The sequence below is a fragment of the Salvelinus alpinus genome, chromosome 27 (assembly GCF_045679555.1).
Source record: "Salvelinus alpinus chromosome 27, SLU_Salpinus.1, whole genome shotgun sequence".
Taxonomy (NCBI): Eukaryota; Metazoa; Chordata; class Actinopteri; order Salmoniformes; family Salmonidae; genus Salvelinus; species Salvelinus alpinus.
The window spans coordinates 45,533,146-45,553,424 of NC_092112.1; the positions used below are offsets into that span (position 1 = coordinate 45,533,146).

The 20,279-nt window shown below is 43.7% G+C and overlaps 1 protein-coding gene across 5 annotated transcripts in view; it reads left to right on the top strand.

Annotated features, from left to right (window-relative positions):
* Positions 1–20,279, top strand: part of LOC139556650 (utrophin-like) — a 185,734-nt gene that overhangs the window by 70,747 nt on the left and 94,708 nt on the right. For all 5 annotated transcript variants that reach the window (XM_071370862.1, XM_071370857.1, XM_071370858.1 and 2 more), the window contains exons 3-6: positions 5,497–5,653; positions 15,397–15,526; positions 17,447–17,718; positions 19,433–19,579. In XM_071370862.1, the coding sequence (XP_071226963.1) occupies positions 5,497–5,653; positions 15,397–15,526; positions 17,447–17,718; positions 19,433–19,579 (706 nt within the window). The remainder of the gene's footprint in view (positions 1–5,496; positions 5,654–15,396; positions 15,527–17,446; positions 17,719–19,432; positions 19,580–20,279) is intronic.

Consider the following 20,279-nt stretch of genomic DNA (forward strand, 5'->3'; position numbering starts at 1 on the left):
AGGCAATAAATAGGCCATGGTGGCGATGTAATTACAATATAGCAATTAAACACTGGAATGGTAGATGTGCAGAAGATGAATGTGCAAGTAGAGATACTGGGGTGCAAAGGAGCAAGATAAATAAATAAATACAGTATGGGGATGAGGTAGATAGATGGGCTGTTTACAGATGGGCTATGTACAGGTGCAGTGATCTGTGAGCTGCTCTGACAGCTGGTGCTTAAAGCTAGTGAGGGAGATATGAGTCTCCAGCTTCAGTAATTTTTGCAGTTCGTTCCAATCATTGGCAGCAGAGAATTGGAAGGAAAGGTGACCAAAGGAGGAATTGACTATGGGGGTGACCAGTGAGATATACCTGCTGGAGCCGGGATTGAAGACGGGATGATCTGTGTTCAATACAAAAAGAAAACAAACTGACGCAACTTTTCTGGTAATGTGCCTCTCTCAAACAATTTACTTCAAGTGACTCTCATTTAAGATGGCCGTACTTCTTCATTACACAAAGAAAAAACCTCAACCAATTTCCAAAGACTGGTGACATCCAGTGGAAGCGGTAGGAACTGCAAACAAGTCCCTTAGAAATCTGGTGAAAAATGAAAACTCATTGAAAATTCAGTGACCTCAAAAACAAAACAATTCTGAATGGTTTGTCCTCGGGGTTTTGCCTGCTACATAAGTTCTGTTATACTCACAGACATGATTCAAACAGTTTTAGAAACTCTTTTTAGAAAGAGTGTTTTCTATCCAAATATACTAATAATATGATTATCTTATATTCTGGGGATGAGTAGCAGGCAGTGGAATTTGGGCATGCTATTTATCCAAAAGTGAAAATGCTGCCCCCTACCCCGAAGAAGTTAACACAGTGTCCAAAGAGGGGCCAGAAGTATATAGAATGGTGTCGACTGCATAGAGGTGGATCAGAGAATCACCAGCAGCAAGAGCAACTCCATTGATGTATACAGAGAAGAGAGTAGGTCCGAGAATTGAACCCTGTGGCACCCCTATAGAGACTGCCAGAGGTCCAGACAACAGGCCCTCCGATTTGACACACTGAACTCTATCAGAGAAATAGTTGGTAAACCAGGTGAGGCAATCATTTAAGAAACCAAGGCTGTTGCGTCTGCCAATTAGAATGTGGTGATTGACAGAGCCGAAAGCCTTGGCCAGGTCAATGAATACGGCTGCACAGTAATGTCTCTTATCGATGGCGGTTATGATATCCTTTAGGACCTTGAGCGTGGCTGACGTGAACCCATGACCAGATTGCATAGCGGAGAAGGTACGGTGGGATTCGAAATGGTCGGTAATCTGTTTGTTAACTTGGCTTTTGAAGACCTTAGAAAGGCAGGGTAGGATAGATATAGGTCTGTAGCAGTTTGGGTCTAGAGTGTCACCCCCTTTGAAGAGGGGGATGACCGATGCAGCTTTCCAATCTTTGGGAATCTCAGACGATACGAAAGAGAGGTTGAACAGGCTAGTAATAGGGGTTGCAACAATTTCGGCAGATACTTTTAGAAAGAGACGGTCCAGATTGTCTAGCCCGGCTGATTTGTAGGGGTCCAGATTTTGCAGCTCTTTCAGAACATCAGCTATCTGGATTTGGGTGAAGGAGAAATGGTGGGGGCTTTGGCGGGTTGCTGTGGAGGGTGCCGGGCAGTTGACCGGGGTAGGGGTAGCCAGGTGGAAAGCATGGCCAGCCGTAGAGAAATTAATATTGAAATTCTCAATTATAGTGGATTTATCGGTGGTAACAGTCTTTCCTAGCCTCAGAGCAGTGGGCAGCTGGGAGGAGGTGCTTTTATTCTCCATGAACTTTAGTGTCCCAGAACTTTTTTGAGTTTGTACTACAGGATGCAAATTTCTGTTTGAAAAAGCTAGCCTTAGCTTTCCTAACTGCCTATGTATATTTGTTCCTAACTTCCCTGAAAAGTTACATATCACGGGGGCTATTAGATGCTAACGCAGAACACCACAGGATATTTTTGTGCTGGTCAAGTGCAGACAGGTCTGGAGTGAACCAAGGACTATATCTATTCGTAGTTCTACATTTTTTGGAATGGGGCATGCTTATTTAAGATGGTGAGAAGGCACTTTTAAAGAATAACCAGGCATCATCTACTGACGGGATGAGGTCAATGTCATTCCAGATACCCCGGCCAGGTCGATTAGAAAGGCCTGCTCGCAGAAGTGTTTTAGGGAGCGTTTGACAGTGATGAGGGGTGGTCGTTTGGTCGCAGACCCATTACGGATGCAGGCAATGAGGCAGTGATCGCTGAGATCTTGAATGAAAACAGCAGAGGTGTAATTGGAGGGTGAGTTAGTTAGGATGATATCTATGAGGGTGCCCGTGTTTACGGATTTGGGGTTGTACCTTCCGGAGACACCTGAAACCCCACCTCTTTAAGGAATACCTAGGATAGGATAAAGTAATCCTTCTAACCCCCCCCCCCCCCTTAAAAGAGTTAGATGCACTATTGTAAAGTGGTTGTTCCACTGGATATCATAAGGTGAATGCACCAATTTGTAAGTCGCTCTGGATAAGAGCGTCTGCTAAATGACTTAAATGTAAATGTAAATGTACCTGGTAGGTTCATTGATAATTTGTGTGAGATTGAGGGCATCAAGCTTAGATTGTAGGATGGCCGTGGTGTTAAACATGCCCCGGTTTAGGTTACCTAGTAGCACGAGCTCAGAAGATACATGGGGGGCAATCAATTCACATATGGGTTCGAGGGCACAGCTGGGGGCAGAGGGTGGTCTATAGCAAGCGGCAACAGTGAGAGACTTGTTTCTGGAAAGGTGCATTTTTAGAATTAGAAGCTTGACTTGTTTGGGTACAGACTTGGATAGTAATACAGAACTCTGCAGGCTATCTTTGCAGTAGATTGCAACACCGCCCCCTTTGGCAGTTCTATCTTGGCGGAAAATGTTATAGTTAGGGATGGAGATTTCAGAGTTTTTGGTTTTCCTAAGCCAGGATTCAGACACGGCTAAGCCATCCGGGTTGGCAGAGTGTGCTAAAGCAGTGAGTAAAACAAACTTAGGGAGTAGGCTTCAAATGTTAACATGCATGAAACCAAGGCTTTTACGGTTACAGAATTTAACAAATGAGAGCACCTGGGGAGTGAGAGTGGAGCTAGGCACTGCAGGACCTGGATTAACCTCTACATCACCAGAGGAACAGAGGAGAAGTAGGATACAGGTACGGCTAAAGGCTATACGAACTGGCCGTCTAGCATGTTCAGAACAGAGAGTAAAAGGAGCAGCTTTCTGGGCACGATAGCATAGATTCAAGGCATAGTGTACAGACATAGGTAAGGTAGGATGTGAGTACATTGGAGGTAAACCTAGGCATTGAGTAATGATGAGAGAGATATAGTCTCTAGAGACGTTTAAACCAGGTGATGTCATCGCATATGTAGGAGGTGGAACAACATGGTTGGTTAAGGCATATTGAGCAGGGCTAGAGGCTCTACAGTGAAATAAGACAGTAATCACTAACCAGGACAGTAATGGACGAGGCATATTGATATTAGAGAGAGGCATGCGTAGCCAAGTGAACATATGGGTCCAGTGAGTGGTTGGGCTGACTGGGGACACGGAGATTCAGACAGTTAGCAGGCCGATGCTAACAAGCTAACAGTTAGTAGGCCGGGGCTAAACAAGCTAGCAGTTAGCAGACCGGGTTAGCAAGCAAGCAGTTAGCAGACCGGGGCAAGGACGCTAGCAGTTAGCAGACCGGGGCTAGCAAGCTAGCAGTTAGCAGACCGGGGATAGCAAGCTAGCAGTTAGCAGACCGGGGATAGCAAGTTAGCAGTTAGCAGACCGAGGATAGCAATTTAGCAGATTTGACTACTAAGTTGATTAAACCACTCAATAAACTGTAACTAGAGCATGTATGCTTTACTTGCCTCCGGTGAGAGTTGGAACCAATATGGTGTCACGGAACTCTTCAGGACCTGAACAGTGGAGGAGCGACCACAACCTTGGCATAAATAAAGAGAGAGACGGAGAGAGTGGAAGATATTCATAGAGTGAAAGAGAGATGGAGGGAGAGAGAGAATGAAGGTGGCAGGGGCAAGATGGAGATGTTGATAGGAGCAACGGCTGTGAAGGGGAAGAAAAGGTGTGGTGAGCAAAGGAGAAAAGTAATATGTGAGGAATAGCGAAGGAAGGTTACAGCGTACTAGAAAACAATAGATCAAGAGATAGATGCAGAGTGAGGGTAAAATATGTTATGCGAGGCGAAGGTAGGAGCAGGTGAAGATCAACACTTCACAGCCTGAAAGCCCCAACTACTACTAGGCAAAAGAGACACAGATGGAGTGAAATAAGACAGAAACACCGCAACGTTCCATAAAGATAGAAAGTAACTGCATATTCATAAGAGCACTATTATTCCCTATAAACCATGTAACTCTGTGTATCTCCATAGGATGGAGGCAAGGCTGAGCTGTCAGCAGGTTGTGCGCGTGTGTGTGTGTGCTGTGTTCGTGCATGCACTGTGCCTGTGCATGCGAGCGCGTGGGTGTGTGTGCTGCAATGTGTGTACTATTTAGAGCACATTATGTCTTAATTACTGTACATAATAATAATGAGTAGCTGCTATGAAACTTTGCTGCTGTACATAATGGTCAGACGCATTATGGTGAGCGGAGGATGTCAAAACAAAACATTTAAGAACACACACATTAAATAATAATGCACATTATGCTATATATCCACACACTTTGATGCACACGATGCACCAACGCACATACACTCCAATATAAGTGGTTTTGGCTGCCCTCCAGAGAGAGTAGATTTCCCCTCTAATGCTCACTTTGTCTCCAGGTCTTAATGCTTCAAGATGTTGGACAAGAGATATCCAGCAAACTTGCTACTTTGAAATGCGGCCAACTGTAATGGTTGACACACCAATCCACCCCAACCTCACCAGTCTAGCCATGGTCTGACCATGTTATTCTGTTGTAGTAACCAGTAGGACTTGTATGGCTGGTTTAACCTGCTGCTTATATGGAGATAAACTTAGAGGCCTTGAGGTTTGTTTGTTGTCCTGAGAGTCATACCATGTAAAGACTTAAAAAATGGGACCCGGTGCTTCTCTACTTGCTTCCTCAGCATTAAGGAGATAGATTGGGGGTATGGCCAGGCGATAGACTAGAGTCCTGTCCAGGGGGTATACTCGTGTCTCAGGCTACAGAACCCAGGAGATAGGAGGCTCCTGCTCTGAGTCGTTCCGGCACACACTAGCCACTCCAAGACTTGTGCAACTTGCTTTTTACATGGAGATGGACCTGACCATGTCATAACATTCTTGTAACCATGTTTCGACCAGGTTATAACCGTATTGTGAACATATTTTCCGCCTGGGTTGTAACTGTGTTTTAACCATGTTATGACCAGGTTATAGCCGTATTGTGAACATATTTTACCTGGGTTGTGACTGTGTTTTAACCATAATTTAACCATATTATGGCCATTTGTTTCCAGTGCTCACCTGGAGGCGAGTGCAGAGCGTTGGAGTCGTCTTCAGAGCCTGCTGGAGGAGCTGTGGAGGTGGATCTGTCTGAAGGAGAAGGAACTGGCCAAACAGATGCCCATAGGAGGAGATGTACCCACCCTGCTGCAGCAGCACAACCACTGCAAGGTCAGTACCATAACACAACCACTGCTCAATCAGTACCGTAACACAGCCACTGTACGGTCAGTACCATAACACAACCACTGCTCAATCAGTACCGTAACACAGCCACTGTACGGTCAGTACCATAACACAACCACTGCTCAATCAGTACCGTAACACAACCACTGTACGGTCAGTACCATAACACAACCACTGCTCAATCAGTACCGTAACACAACCACTGCGCCATCCTTACCGTAACACAGACCCTGTACGGTCAGTACCGTAACACAACTTTTACACAGTCATTACCATGCCTGCGTCCAGGAACTGTGTACAGATCCTTGCGACATGGGGCTGTGCATCATCATGCTGAAACATGAGGTGATGGCGGCGGATGAATGGCACGACAATGGGCCTCAGGATCACGTCAAGGTATCTCTGTGCATTCAAATTGCCATCAATAAAATTCAATTGTGTTCGTTGTCCGTAGCTCATGCCTGCCCCATACCATAACCCCACCGCCACCATGGGGCACTCTGTTCACAACGTTGACATCAGCAAACCGCTCGCCCACATGACGTACTGCCAAATTCTCTAAAACGACGTTAGAGGCGTCTTACGGTAGAGAAATCAACATTCAATTATCTGGCAGCAGCTCTGGTGAACAATCCTGAAGTCCCCATGCCAATTGCACGCTCCCTCAAAAGTTGACACATCTGTAACATTGTGTTGTGTGACAAAACTGTACATTTTAGAGAAGCCTTTTATTGTCCCCAGCACAATGCTTCTTGATATGCCACACCTGTCAGGATAAGGATTATCTTGGCAAAGGAGAAAATCTCACTAACAGGGATGTAAACAAATTTGTGCTCAAAATATGAGAGAAGGAAGCTTTTTGTGCGTATGGAACATTTCTGGGATCTTTTATTTCAGCTCATGAAACATGGGACCAACACTTTACATGTTGCTTTTTTGATTTCAGTGTACTATACATATAGTAAATGTATGGCTATATGGAAATTGGAGGTCTGAATGGAGGCTTAGGAAGGTACAGGGAAATGTCCGGAAGGAAGGAAGGAAAGAAGGAAAGAAGAAATAAGCAAGCTAAGCCACTCCCATGAATAAAGAGGAAGATATAGGAGGGCTGGAGCAGAGTGGAAAGGAGAGGAAGAAAAGGATGATGAGATGACAGTCTGAGAAATCAAGGAGACAGAAAGAGCGACGGAGAGGAAGTGAGAGGAGTGTGAGAGAAGGATGATGTTAATGGAGAGACAGGCGAAGAAGCGGCGAGATTGAGATTAAGAGCTCAGGAGGTAGTAGAGAGACATTTTCTGAATCACTCAAAGGGAGCGATAGAACCGTTGCATTTTTATTGGGGCATATCAATCCTTATATCACCAAGTCAACATCATTTCTCCTCTGTTTTTATGAATACAGCTAGTTGTTTACAGTACATATAGATGAATGTAAACAAATGAAAGGGCGGAAAGGGAAGACATTTTGTTATTCCGGGGCGGGTGTTGCCCGACAGTGCTCTTCTCCTCCAGCGAGTTTGTCGATTGTGTCTGTGTTTTTGTCTGCTGATAATAGCTTTTATTAATCACGCATTCAATTATCCAATAAAAGCCCCGTGTAAGCGTCTCACTGATTAAACTCATCAATCAGCTTTATTAAATTAACCGATTTTAGAGCGGGAGAGAGAGGCGTAGGGGGAGAGAGAGGGACGAGAAGAGAGCACTTTGTGGCCTTTTTTTAATCACTCTACTTTTATCTCCCTGCAACAGTTGTCATTTTCTTCCCAGTGTGGGGAGAAGCTACAACAATATGTTGTATGTAAGTATATAATTAAAACGGAGTGAAGTATATAATTAAAAGGAGTGATTAGGAGTGTGTGTCTGCTATTTACTGGTTTTGAAGGGGTTTAATTAACTCAATGTTTCCGGAGGCTTACGTTTCGAGAGTGTTGTTGTCCTCATTTTGCTAATACTACGGTCAGTTGAGAGGCTGAGCCAAGCTAACATTTTTACACAGCCTATGTTAAGCTATGGAAGCCAAAGTTGAAGCTAATATAATCTGAATAGCTACGCTAAGGTGGTTTAATCACACTGTCTGTGTGATTGATTAGCACCATTTGTACCTGGATGGGCAGGTTGTAAAGTAAAATGAAATTAAACTGCTGCGTTGCCACAACCTCATCTCCCTCAGAGGGAGAAAGAGAGAGAGAGAACCAGAGAGAGGGAAACAGAGACTTTCTGACTTTGAACTATTACCTATCATTGATGACTTAACTTTTAATTTGTTTCTCCATTTAACTTTAGAAACGTCTAGTGTTGAGGGATTCCTATGTATCTGAATTGAGCCTGGTGAACTTTAAAGGTCCTTTATTGTGTTGGTTGGCGTTCATTTAGTTTACTTAGCAAAGTCAAGTCTCAAATGTCATGTCTTACTGGGTTGTAGGGGAGTTTTCTGACTTTGAGGGGCCAAGAAATTCTTATTTGCAATGACGGCCTACACCAGCCAAACCCGGATGATGCTGGGCCAAATGTGTGCCAGCCTATGGGACTCCCAATCACGGCCGGTTGTGATACAGTCTGGATTCAAACCAGGGTGTCTGTAGTGACGCCTCTAGCACTGAGATGCAGTGCCTTAGACTGCTGTCCCACTCGGGAGCTCCTACAGACAGCGAGTCATGTGGCCATGGCTTGCTATGCAAAGCAGGCAGACAGGCATCAAGGCATTCAGTTACTATTTGATTGAACATTAGAATGGACAGTTCTGTGGTGAAAACAGCTCGTTGATGACAGGTAGGAGAATGGCAAGATTCGTGCAAGCTAACAGGTGGGCCACAAACAAACTAAATAACAGTACAGTACAACAGTGGTGTGCAGAACGGCATCTCAGAATGTTCAACTCATCAGTCATTGTCACGGATTGGCTATTGCAGCAGACGACCAGACCAGGTTCCAATCCTATCAGCAATGTCTTCCAGAGTTAGCATGATTCTGCTTCAATTCACACTGACAGCCTTGAGAGGGGGAGAGAGATATTGAGAGGGAAAGTAAAAGGGAGGAGAGGTGTTACGAATCCCTTTGGCCTTGCAGTCTACGGGGATGGTAACGAGACCCGTAACATAACTCATGCAAAGTAGAATAGTGAAAACGAAACAGTGAGAACGAAAAACCACACACAACTAAATTACCATCTAACACTCATGGTTTATTTGTAAACACACGGTAATGGGGAGCGGGAAAAGGGGCTGAGCTGGACCCAAGGAAAGAAACAAATATCCAAAAACACCCCTAAGCTAGACTAACCTACTTCAATACAGCTAACTAACTAACCAAAAATAGTGGGTGGTCCGCCCAGTTCTAACTAGTGTTCTCAGACAAAGTATTCCTACGGGTAGTGTATGCCCATGGGCGACTTGTCTTGGTACCCCCTTTCCCATCATCAAACAAACAGTCAAACACCATAACAAATCCAATACTCACAGGGTAACGGACAAAGTGAGAGAGAGTGAGTGAGTGAGTGAGTGAGTGAGGAGGTGTGTCTTCAGATTGATGACTGATTGGGGAATGATGATTGCCACCTGTGAGGGGAGAAGGAGAGAAAAGAAATACACACACAGGATCCCTGTATCCTTAACAAGAGGCCAGATTCATGGAGGTCTGAAAATAACCTTCTCTCTACTGTGTTGTAATGCTATCAGCACAGGGTAGGGGCCGATAAGACCGTCTTCTCTGCTGTTTTGTACACAACACACAGTCAAGGTCACGTCTCACAGCTACAAGATACACTCCAGGCTTACGGTGCATTGAAAAAATGGCATCCTGGGGGAATTTTTGTTACTGTAGCACCACTTATTCTGCTCTTAGTTGAAGAATAACGTTTTTCTGAAGAGTCACAACTCTGTTACTGTTAGTGCCAAAACCAATACTGCAACTACTCTATCGGAGAGGAGAGAAGTTAACAGAAGACTGTGTCAACCTCTTTGCATTTCATGCATCTTGTTTCCCTATTTTCTCCTCCTCAGACAGATCGTAATCCCTTATCTCATCCAGGCAATTGAGGAAAGTTGTTTTATTTCCTCTTGAAAGGGGATGCATCAGCTTTTATTTTAATGGTTGTTTTCTACTTTGAGTGTTTTTCCTCAAGGCCCTGTCCATAAGTAGGCAAGACCAACACGTTTTTCACGATTTCAGTAATATCTTCAAAATCAAGAAATCATTCAGTAGTTTTTACCTGATTAAGTAGAATCCTGTAAAAAAAATTATGTTAAAACAACCATTTATTTTACTTAAACATAAGTTGAAACTGATGCTGTTGCCGCTTCCTGTTGTCATGTTTTTTAAAATTTATAGCCAAATATCAAACACTGGTTTTAAATGTCCAAATTCATATCAATATGCAGAAATATGTGATATGTTGAAGACCGAGACATATAAATGACTCCCAACACATGTGTAATTCTTGTGTTCAGACTACTTGTATTAATACCTAAAAAAACTGCTCACTCACCAATGTTTACCAAGCGGTCGCTCTACACTGAAATGTATTAGCTTGTTACACTTTAATCAATAGCGAGCACAAATGTATCACTCACATCGATATTGTATTGAAATCAATGGATCTAGGACTATAATTGTGGCAACATGTACCGTTTGCACTCTTCTAACAGACAAACGTCAAATAACTTTGGTGTACTACTAGATGAGAACCTGTATTAGCCATTTATCAACTCATATCTGTGGGGAGATGTTCACGGTAGATGGCCTGTACAGAAAAAGGAAATGACACTTTTTTGACTGTATAATTTCAACAAATCGAATTCCCACATCGATTTCTAAATAGCAACAGGAGTTGTCTTTCATTTGAGTGATAGTTTGAGCTTCAAATCTGTGTGTGGTATTGAGGCCAGACAAAACATTTTGTTGCCACAATGGTCTGGAAAATGACAGCAGCGTTCAGGGTTCTGCCACAAACAGTCGCATATGACAAAAACACTGGTACTCAACCAAATATATTGATCTGTTTTAAGCATTCGATTTTGTGTAATCGTGATGACTTTTATTGTATCATCACCAATCTGAGGTTTAAAAAAAAGTGTGTATTTCCTGTTATTATTGTGTGGTGAAAATGTTCCGTCTGTGTAATGTAGTAGTAACATGTTCTGTCCACCATAGGGGACATGTGCATAATATAACATAATTCAATATTTCGACAGGAAGATATTTGAAGGAAGATATTTTTATACCCACTGCCAATGTCAACACCCTTTCAATTTCCCTCTTTTCTTTTCATATAAAGGCACATGAATCACATCTACCTCTCAATGTACTTGTCTTCCCTAATTTCATTTATTTCCTCAACTCTGCCAAAGTAAAAAAATATATATATATATTTTGAAGAAAATATATATTCTAAAATCCGATTTATGACATGAAGTATACTCAAATATAACTGTTAATGTTTCCTTTTTTTGTAAGTATTTCCATATGTCTGTTGATAAATGTATCCTACTACAACACTCAACCCAGCATGCTGTCATAATCTCTTCAATGGACTTGGGCCGGTGTTGCGTGACAAATGGCGCCCCGGAAATCCCGCTACTCTGTCTTCCTCATCTCGTCCTGTCTGATTAAACCATAAGCCTTTATAAAAACAGCAAGGCTCACAATTGTCACACCGTGATCTGTTTCACCTGTCTTTGTGATTGTCTCCACCCCCCTCCAGGTGTCTCCCATCTTCCCCATCTGCCTGCCCTGGACCTGTCTTTTGCCTGCCCCTGATCGATTAATAAACTGTTGTTACTTTGACATTGTCTGCATCTGGGTCTTACCTGAAATGTGATAACAATATAATGTAGTTCCTCTTTATTTCTCTCTGACATCGTCCTCTCACAAAGCAATCACACAGCCCGATAGGCATCAGAGGCCCCCTGGGGTTCCGGCTGCTATATCAAAACAAGAATAATTACTCTGGTACATGTAGTGCTGCTTTCCCCTTCTTCCTCTCGTCCCTTGTAGTGGATGTTTTGGCACACATGTTAGTTTGGCTCCCGAGTGGCGCCGCGGTCTAAGGCACTGCATCTCAGTGCAAGAGGCATCACTACAGTCTCTGGTTCAAATCCAGGCTGTATCACATCAGGCCTTGACTGGGAGTCCTGTAGGGTGTCGCCGGGGTAGGCCGTCATTGTAAATAAGAATTCGTTCTTAAATGATTTGCCTAGTTAAATTCATGTTTAAAAAAAAAAAAAGTCATTTAGAGAGTGACCGCTAGTCCCCAGGACTAACCGGTGTGTGTGTGTGTGTGTGTGTGTGTGTGTGTGTGTGTGTGTGTGTGTGTGTGTGTGTGTGTGTGTGTGTGTGTGTGTGTGTGTGTGTGTGTGTGTGTGTGTGTGTGTGTGTGTGTGTGTGTGTGTGTGTGTGTGTGTGTGTGTGTGTGTGTGTGTGTGTGTGTGTGTGTGTGTGTGTGTGTGTGTGTGTGTGTGGGATGTGGGGGAGAAAGAGAGGATGTGGGGGAGAAAGAGTAAGGTAGTGGAGAGGATGGTAGAGTGACTTCGAGTTAGTGAAATAGAACACAAAAAGATAGAGTGCGTGCGTGTGTGTGTGAGAAAGAGGGTGAGAAAGTGAGTGTATGACAGAGAGAATGTGTGGGTGATATAATTTGGTATTAGTGAGTCCTCTGAGGAAGCATGCAGGCTGCTGTGTTGTGAACAGTGCTGGGTGAACGCCTCGCTTTATTCTATATCGCTCATTTAATTTCACTATGACCTCAGGGAAATCTCATTTGACCCGCCTTTCCCTCCTTCAATCGCTGCTCCTGCTATCTCCCTCTTTCTCTCTCTTTCTTCTCGATCTCTTGTTGTCTCTTTCGATGAGAGAAGGTTAGATAGGGAGCACATTCTGAATTGCTGCCATCACCTGAATAGATGTTGAGATTATTGTTTACAGTCCTGTGATGAGGAGAGACCCCATCTCAGTATAGTGTGTGCGCGTGCGCGTGCTTGCGTTCGTGCGTGTGTATGAGTATGTGTGCATCTAGACGCCCGTTCCTTTGAATGGAAAATGTCTTGTTTTACAATGAAAGGCGGGGTTGAATAAAGTGACATTTGAGTTTTTTTACTTGTTTGATATGGAGATGGTAGTTTTGTGGTGGATAGGGTGCCATAGGAATCAGAACAGTGTGGAAAATAGGGTTCACATAGAGTTCACAACGTTGATGATACTGGGAGATAAACTATGATTCCAATACAGGCACTTCTACTGAGGCACTTGGACATTTAGAGATAAAGACGGTCCTTGCAGTATCTATCATTTTGATGAAAATGACATTATTATTGCTTGAGTTCACTAATGTGCAGTGGTGTGTGTTCATAGATGCCAGGCTTCTCTTTCGTCTCTCTGTTTCATAAATTTCCTTAAAATTCCCAATGGGAACTTTCAAAGTGGCACAGTCATAGGATGGCACCTTTCCAACAAGTCAGTTTGTCAAATTTCTGCCCTGCTAGAGCTGTCAACTGTAAGTGCTATTAATTGTGAAGTGTAAACGTCCAGGAGCAACAACGGCTCAGCTGCGAAGTGGTAGGCCACACAAGCTTACAGAAAGGGACCGTCGAGTGCTGAAGCGCGTAAAATCTTCTCACTACCGAGTTCCAAACTGCCTCTGGAAGCAATGTCAGTACAAGAACTGTTCGTCGGGAGCTTCATGAAATGGGTTTCCATGGCCGAGCAGTGGCACACAAGCCTAAGATCACCATGCGCAACATCAAGCGTCGGCTAGAGTGGTGTAAAGCTCGCCGCCATTGGACTGGAAACACGTTCTCTGGAGTGTTGAAACACGCTTCACCATCCTGCAGTCCGACGGACGAATCTAGGATGCCAGGAGAACTCTACCTGCCCGAAAGAATAGTACCAACTGTAAAGTTTGGTGGAGGAGGAATAATATTCTGGGGCTGTTTTTCATGTTTTGTGCTTGGCCTCTTAGTTCCAGTGATGGTAAATCTTAACGCTACAGCATACAATGACATTCTAGACAATTCTGTGCTTCCTACTTTTTGGAAATAGTTTGGAGAAGGCCCTTTCCGGTTTCAGCATGACAATGCCCCCGTGCACAAAGCGAGGTGCATACAGTAATGATTTGTCGAGATTGATGTGGAAGAACTTGACTGGCCTGCACAGAGTCCTGACCTCAACCACTCAAATACTTTTCGGATGAATTTGGAACGCCAACTGTGAGCCAGGCCTAATCGGTCAACATCAGTGCCCGACCTCACTAATGCTCATGTGGCTGAATGGAAGCAAGTCCCCGCAACAATGTTCCAGCAGTGGAAAGCCTTCCCAGAAGAGTGGAGGTTGTTATAGCAGCAAAGGGGAACCTACTCCATGTTAATAACCATGATTTTGAAATTAAATGTTTGACGAGCAGGTGTCCATAAACCTTTGGTCATGCAGTGTATCTCACCGGCGAAAGCATCTGAGCGAATGACACAGCACCCCTCTGTCTCAGTATGTGTAGCGTATCTATCTGATGCTGTCTGGTCAGAAAGAGTATGACGTTGTTTCCGCCTGAAGCACTGAATGCCAAGGAAGCCAGCGAGCATTTGGCCTCCCTTGATAAAAAACATTATAGAATATTAGACAACCTGAACTGAGTGAGATGAGCTGTGAATGGTCCTGGCGCAACAAAGAAATGTGTCAAAGGAAGCCAGTTTGGATTTGGCTTCAGACCAATCACTTCAGAAGCCAAACATCATTGACCGGAATTTTTTTTAATTGTTGCATCTCGTTGTGTTGTTGTCCTCTGGTGGCAAGCTAGTAAGCTAAAATCGTCCCTTTCCTAAATTAGCCATGGATGGAGATTTGGACTTGTGGTTTTACTTAATTTGCAGTACTCGCCAATGATTATAACGGCGATTCAGATCCAACGATTAATTCATACATTGTGCCCCTGGCCTGAGAGGATGGAAGTTCAATACATAGCTTGATGTAGTATGCTAATGTTTACTAGCTGGCCTGGCACATCAATGCCCATGAAAGGAAGTTAGTCTGGCGAACAAACATTTTAACCAGGTAGCCTAGGACAACAAAAACTAAAAGCATGTGCTGTATGATAGTCACAGACTGTTTAGGCAACATGAAAGAGGAGGATGGCATTGGCGTTTCTTTACAAGTAGGGTGAGTCAACATGTTTTTCCTACTTGCGCACACACACAGAGAGAAATCAGCCACATCCTATTTACCTTACGTTGATTGGACTAAATAATTTGGTATCTTTTAGTTGTCACCATATTAGACTAAGCATAGGTGATTAGATGATGTTGAAGTAGAAATGGTGCTGGAGTATTGAAGGCAGCTCCTGTTTTCTTTGCATCTTGCGGTAACTCTACTTGGTTCTAAATAGTTGTTTAGTAGTCTGAAAATGTCGGGAAACATTACCTTGCTTGACCATGCTGTAGGTCATGTAACTGTTTGTTACATGCAATATGTTTTGTGGACTTTTGTTACATGCAATATGCATATGAACTGACAGGTTACAGAGAGAACAACGCAATGATCACAACACATACTGTGGGTTGTAATATTTTTGGGGGGCTTGGCTTTCCCAATGATTTTACCCACGCACCGTTACTGCTAATGTGGTCCACAACAAAAATTCTCTAACTGATATGAAAGAGCTCAGTTAGAAGTAAGACATTTTGAGTGAGACATTCAGGTTAAAAGGATACCATCAATTGACCAGTCCCTGTGTGTGTTTCTCCCTAGGTGTTGCAGTCGGAGCTGAAGGACCGCGAGCATGTTGTGGCCAATACACTGGACCAGGCACACACATTCCTGGCTGACCAGCCCATCGAGGGGCCGGGAGAACCATGCAAAAACCTACAGCCCAAAACAGGTGAGTCTCCTGTCACTGACTTGCTTGAATACGCACACGCCAAAGTCCAGTGACATCAACCGACACTTAGTCTTACGTTATATTTTAATTGAACTCCTTTATAAAACCTTCTATGTGCCATAATCTACGTAACTGATGTCAGTTCTGGTCAGTTTATGTTGACCATTCCGTTTAACCTGCGGACATAGTGGCCCTCCAAAACCATGATCTGGGAAACCCAGTATCAGTGTGGGTGAGAATGTCCTTGAAAAGCACCTTAAAAGTTCCCCAATCCACTTGATGTTTATGTTGGGTGTGATATGAGGCTCAGAATACACCCAAACACTAAATACGCACCAGAACTCATTAGTAATTCTGTATCTAAAGGCTGCTGGGCCTAAGAGGCTGAAACAGTGAAGTCATCGCTGTGTCAGCACATTTCCTCTTTAATAGAATCGTGCTGTTAAATAATGTAGCAGGCCCCTGAGACAATCTGGGAGGGTGTGGCCAGAGCTCCGAGCAGGCAGAGATCTGGCCCTTCTGTGTGATCTTTGATGTAATTATCAAAAGAGGCCTTTGGTCTAATCGGTGGTTAAGAACTGATCTAAGGGCTGTGATGGGTAGGATGGTTTCATAGCGGTGCGTGGTATATCAGAGGGTAGGTGTAATCTGAAACCGACCCTGCAATGACCTCAGATACTTTTGAAAGGGGTGTTTGACTGTAAAGGATATATCGGATCTCAATCTGATCTAAAACCAGTGATTGGATGCTTTCACAGGAGGGACAAGGGGCTTCACAGGGTAAAACGGAGACCAGTGTCAGCACGGACACCTCTGTCTACTCTAATCTAACTGAACCCAGTGGGTGAGAACACCTTAGTCTTCAGATCCTCTCAGACCCAATCAAACGCTCCCAGACTTTCCCTGGCCTTTGTTTGCTTGTCAAACTTCTTATTTTCAAAACAGACAGCTCCCACGCTGGTCCTGTCTGGGGTGTGTGGCATCTATGGCTGGCAGACGAACAGACAGACCCTTGATGTATGCTTGGCTGGCAGACTAACAGACAGACAGACCCTTGATGTGTGATTGGCTGGCAGATTAACAGACTAACAGACAGACCCTTGATGTGTGATTGGCTGACAGACTAACAGACAGACAGACCCTTGATGTGTGATTGACTAACAGACAGACAGACAAACAGACAGACAGACCCTTGATGTGTGCTTGGCTGGCAGACTAACAGACTAACAAACCCCTGATGTGTGCTTGGCTGGCAGACCTAACATACTAACAGACTAACAGACAGACCCTTGATGTGTGCTTGGCTGAGAGACTAATAGACTAACAGACAGACAGACCCTTGATGTGTGCTTGGCTGACATATTAACAGACTAACAAACAGACAGACCCGTGATGTGTGCTTGGCTGACAGACTAACAGACTAACAGACAGACAGACAGACCCTTGATGTGTGCTTGTCTGGCAGACTAACAGACAGACAGACCCTTGATGCGTACTTGGCGGGCAGATTAACAGACAGACAGACCCTTGATGTGTGCTTGGCTGGCAGACTTTCAGACTAACAGACAGGCAGACAGACCCTTGATGTGTGCTTGGCTGGCAGACTTACAGACTAACAGACAGACAGACCCTTGATGTGTGCTTGCATGCATGCTTTAGCTTAGGGTGTTTATGATTTAGATCGTCATTGACACACTGATTCAAATTTCAGGTCTGCAGACAAGATGGTTGACTGTGGACATTGGTCATGCTCTTTTCTCTTTAGCTCACAAGTCTCTCTTTAAGTTTAAATGCTGGCTTTTATTGTACAACCAACTTTCCCCTTTGAGGTTGTTAAAGTCTTTGTCCTTGCTCAATTTCTCCCCCTCTCTCTCCCTGTCTCTCTCTCTCTCCCTCCCTCACTCTCTACCATTCTCACAGACCTGACTCCAGAGGAGAAGGCGCAGGGTGTAGCCAGGGCCATCAGGAAGCAGACAGCGGAGGTGCAGGAGCGTTGGGAGCTTCTGCAGGACCACGTGGGTGGATGGCAGAGTCAGGTAGAAAGGGCATTTGAGAGGCTACAGGAGCTCCAGAGCAACATGGACCAGCTGGACCTGTGGCTAGCCAGGGCAGAAGAGACCAAGGCGGCTGGCTGGCAGCCTGTAGGAGACCTGCTCATAGACTCACTGCAGGAACACATAGAGAAGACCACGGTGAGGGGAGTCACTGGGGTGTTACTGATTTATTAACTTCTCTGGGATATGTGGGACGCTAACGTCCCACTTGGCCAAAAGCCAGTAAAAATGCAGAGCACCAATTTCAAATAAATTACTATAAAAATCCAACTTTCATGAAATCACACATGAAAGACACCAAATTAAAGCTACACTTGTTGTGAATCCAGCCAACATGTCTGATTTCAAAAAGGATTTACGGCGAAAGCACACCAAACAATCATGTTAGGTCAGTACATAGCCACAGAAAAACAGCCATTTTTCCAGCCAAAGAGAGCAGTAACAAAAAGCAGAAATAGAGATAAAATGAATCACTAACCTTTGATGATCTTCATCAGATGACACTCATAGGACTTCATGTTACACAATACATGTATGTTTTGTTCGGTAAAGTTCATATTTATATCCAAAAATCTGAGTTTAGGCGGGATGCTACTGTCTCACTTGGCCAAAAGCCAGAGAAAATGCAGAGCGCCATATTCAAATAAATTACTATAAAAATCTAACTTTCATGAAATCACACATGAAAGACACCAAATTAAAGCTACACTTGCTGTGAATCCAGCCAACATGTCAGAATTCAAATAGGCTTTTCAGCGAAAGCAAACGATGCTATTATCTGAGTTAGCACCATTGTAAACAAAGAGAGATAAGCATATTTCAACCCTGCAGGTGCGACACAAAACGCAGAAATAAAAATATAATTCATGCCTTACCTTTGACGAGCTTCTGTTGTTGGCACTCCAATATGTCCCATAAACATCACAAATGGTCCTTTTGTTCGATTAATTCCGTCGATATATATTGTCGATATATATATTTATTTGGCGCGTTTGATCCAGAAAAACACCGGTTCCAACTCGTGAAACATGACTACAAAATATCTCAAAGGTTACCTGTAAACTTTGCCAAAACATTTCAAACAACTTTTGTAATACAACTTTAGGTATTTTTTAACGTAAATAATCGATAAAATTGAAGACGGGATGATCTGTGTTCAATACAGGATTAAAGCAATCTGTAGCATGCTTTCTGGTCACGCGCCTCTAACAGTACACAACAAGTGACCCTGATTCAAAATGGCCGTACTTCTTCATTACACAAAGGAAAAACCCTCAACCAATTTCTAAAGACTGTTGACATCCAGTGGAAGCGGTAGGAACTGCAAGAAGGTCAATTAGAAATCTGTATTTCCAATGAAAACCATTGAAAAGAGAGTTACCTCAAAAAAATATATATCTGAATGGTTTGTCCTCGGGGTTTCGCCTGCTAAATAAGTTCTGTTATACTCACAGACTTGATTCAAACAGTTTTAGAAACTACTTCAGAGCGTTTTCTATCCAAATCTACTAACAACATGCATATCTTATCTTCTGGGGATGAGTAGCTGGCAGTTGAATTTGGGTATGCTTTTCATCCAAACGTGAAAATGCTGCCCCCTATCCTAGAGAAGTTAAGTGGGAAAGAGAGAGAGAGGCGTTTTTTTTAACTTCCACTGCAAAACATTTAGGACCAACCAGTGTAGGTAGTGATTAACCTGTACATAAATCAGTGTCAAAAAAATGAATTACCTAGGTCAACATCTAATCACCATTGGTACAGGTATCACCCCTGCACCATAACAGTATGTTATAGAGACATCTGCTTACATCAAAACACTGACCTGTGTGTGTGCATCCTGTGTATGTTCCAGGCTTTCAAGGAGGAGATGGCCCCTCTGAGGCAGGACGTGCATGTGGTGAATAAGCTGTCTGGTGAGCTGGCTCTTCTGGATGTCCAGCTGTCCTCCTCCTCCTCCAGACAACTGGATGACCTCAACATGCGCTGGAAACTACTACAGGTGGGCTATGGGTGTCCCACCTAAAACCTTCCCCTTTTTACAGGTGGGCAACGGGTCTCATGCCTACAAGCATCTCCCTTTTATGTGTCATACTTAAGAAGAGGTGTCACAGCTACAAACCCCCTCCCTTTTGGGAGCACGTGTCACTGCTAAATGACTATAAGGTCAAATGTAAAACCTTCCTCCTTTTACGAGCTATCATATTCTTGACTTTTCTACTTTCTACTCTTTTTTCTCACCCACCTTATTCACATCTCAACCTGTCTGTACGCTCATGTTTATTCTCTCAATGTCATATTAGCCCTCTTGCTGTCTTTGTAATCAAGTATTTCTGTCCATCTCTTTCCCCCTGTTTGTGTCATTTTGTTATGTTGCTTTCTCTCATTATTCCTTCTGTCTCTCTTTGTCAGCCTGCTGTACTTTAGCTCAGACACAGAGAGGGTGGGGAGAGGTGGTCTTCCAGTTGTCTACCTCTACAGGTTACTGAGTTCTATGTTGGCACAGTGGACTTCTGTCACTGTAGATAAATAACACTTTTTGACACAGCGGACTCGTGTCCTGGTCCAGCCTGCTGATGGCCGGGATCAGAGCCTTACTCGTGCACCCCTCAGGATCATTTGTCACTATGCTGTTTAGATTAATGTGTGTGTGCGTGTGCGTGTGCGTGTGTGTGAGACAAAGAGAAAAAAAGAGACATCAA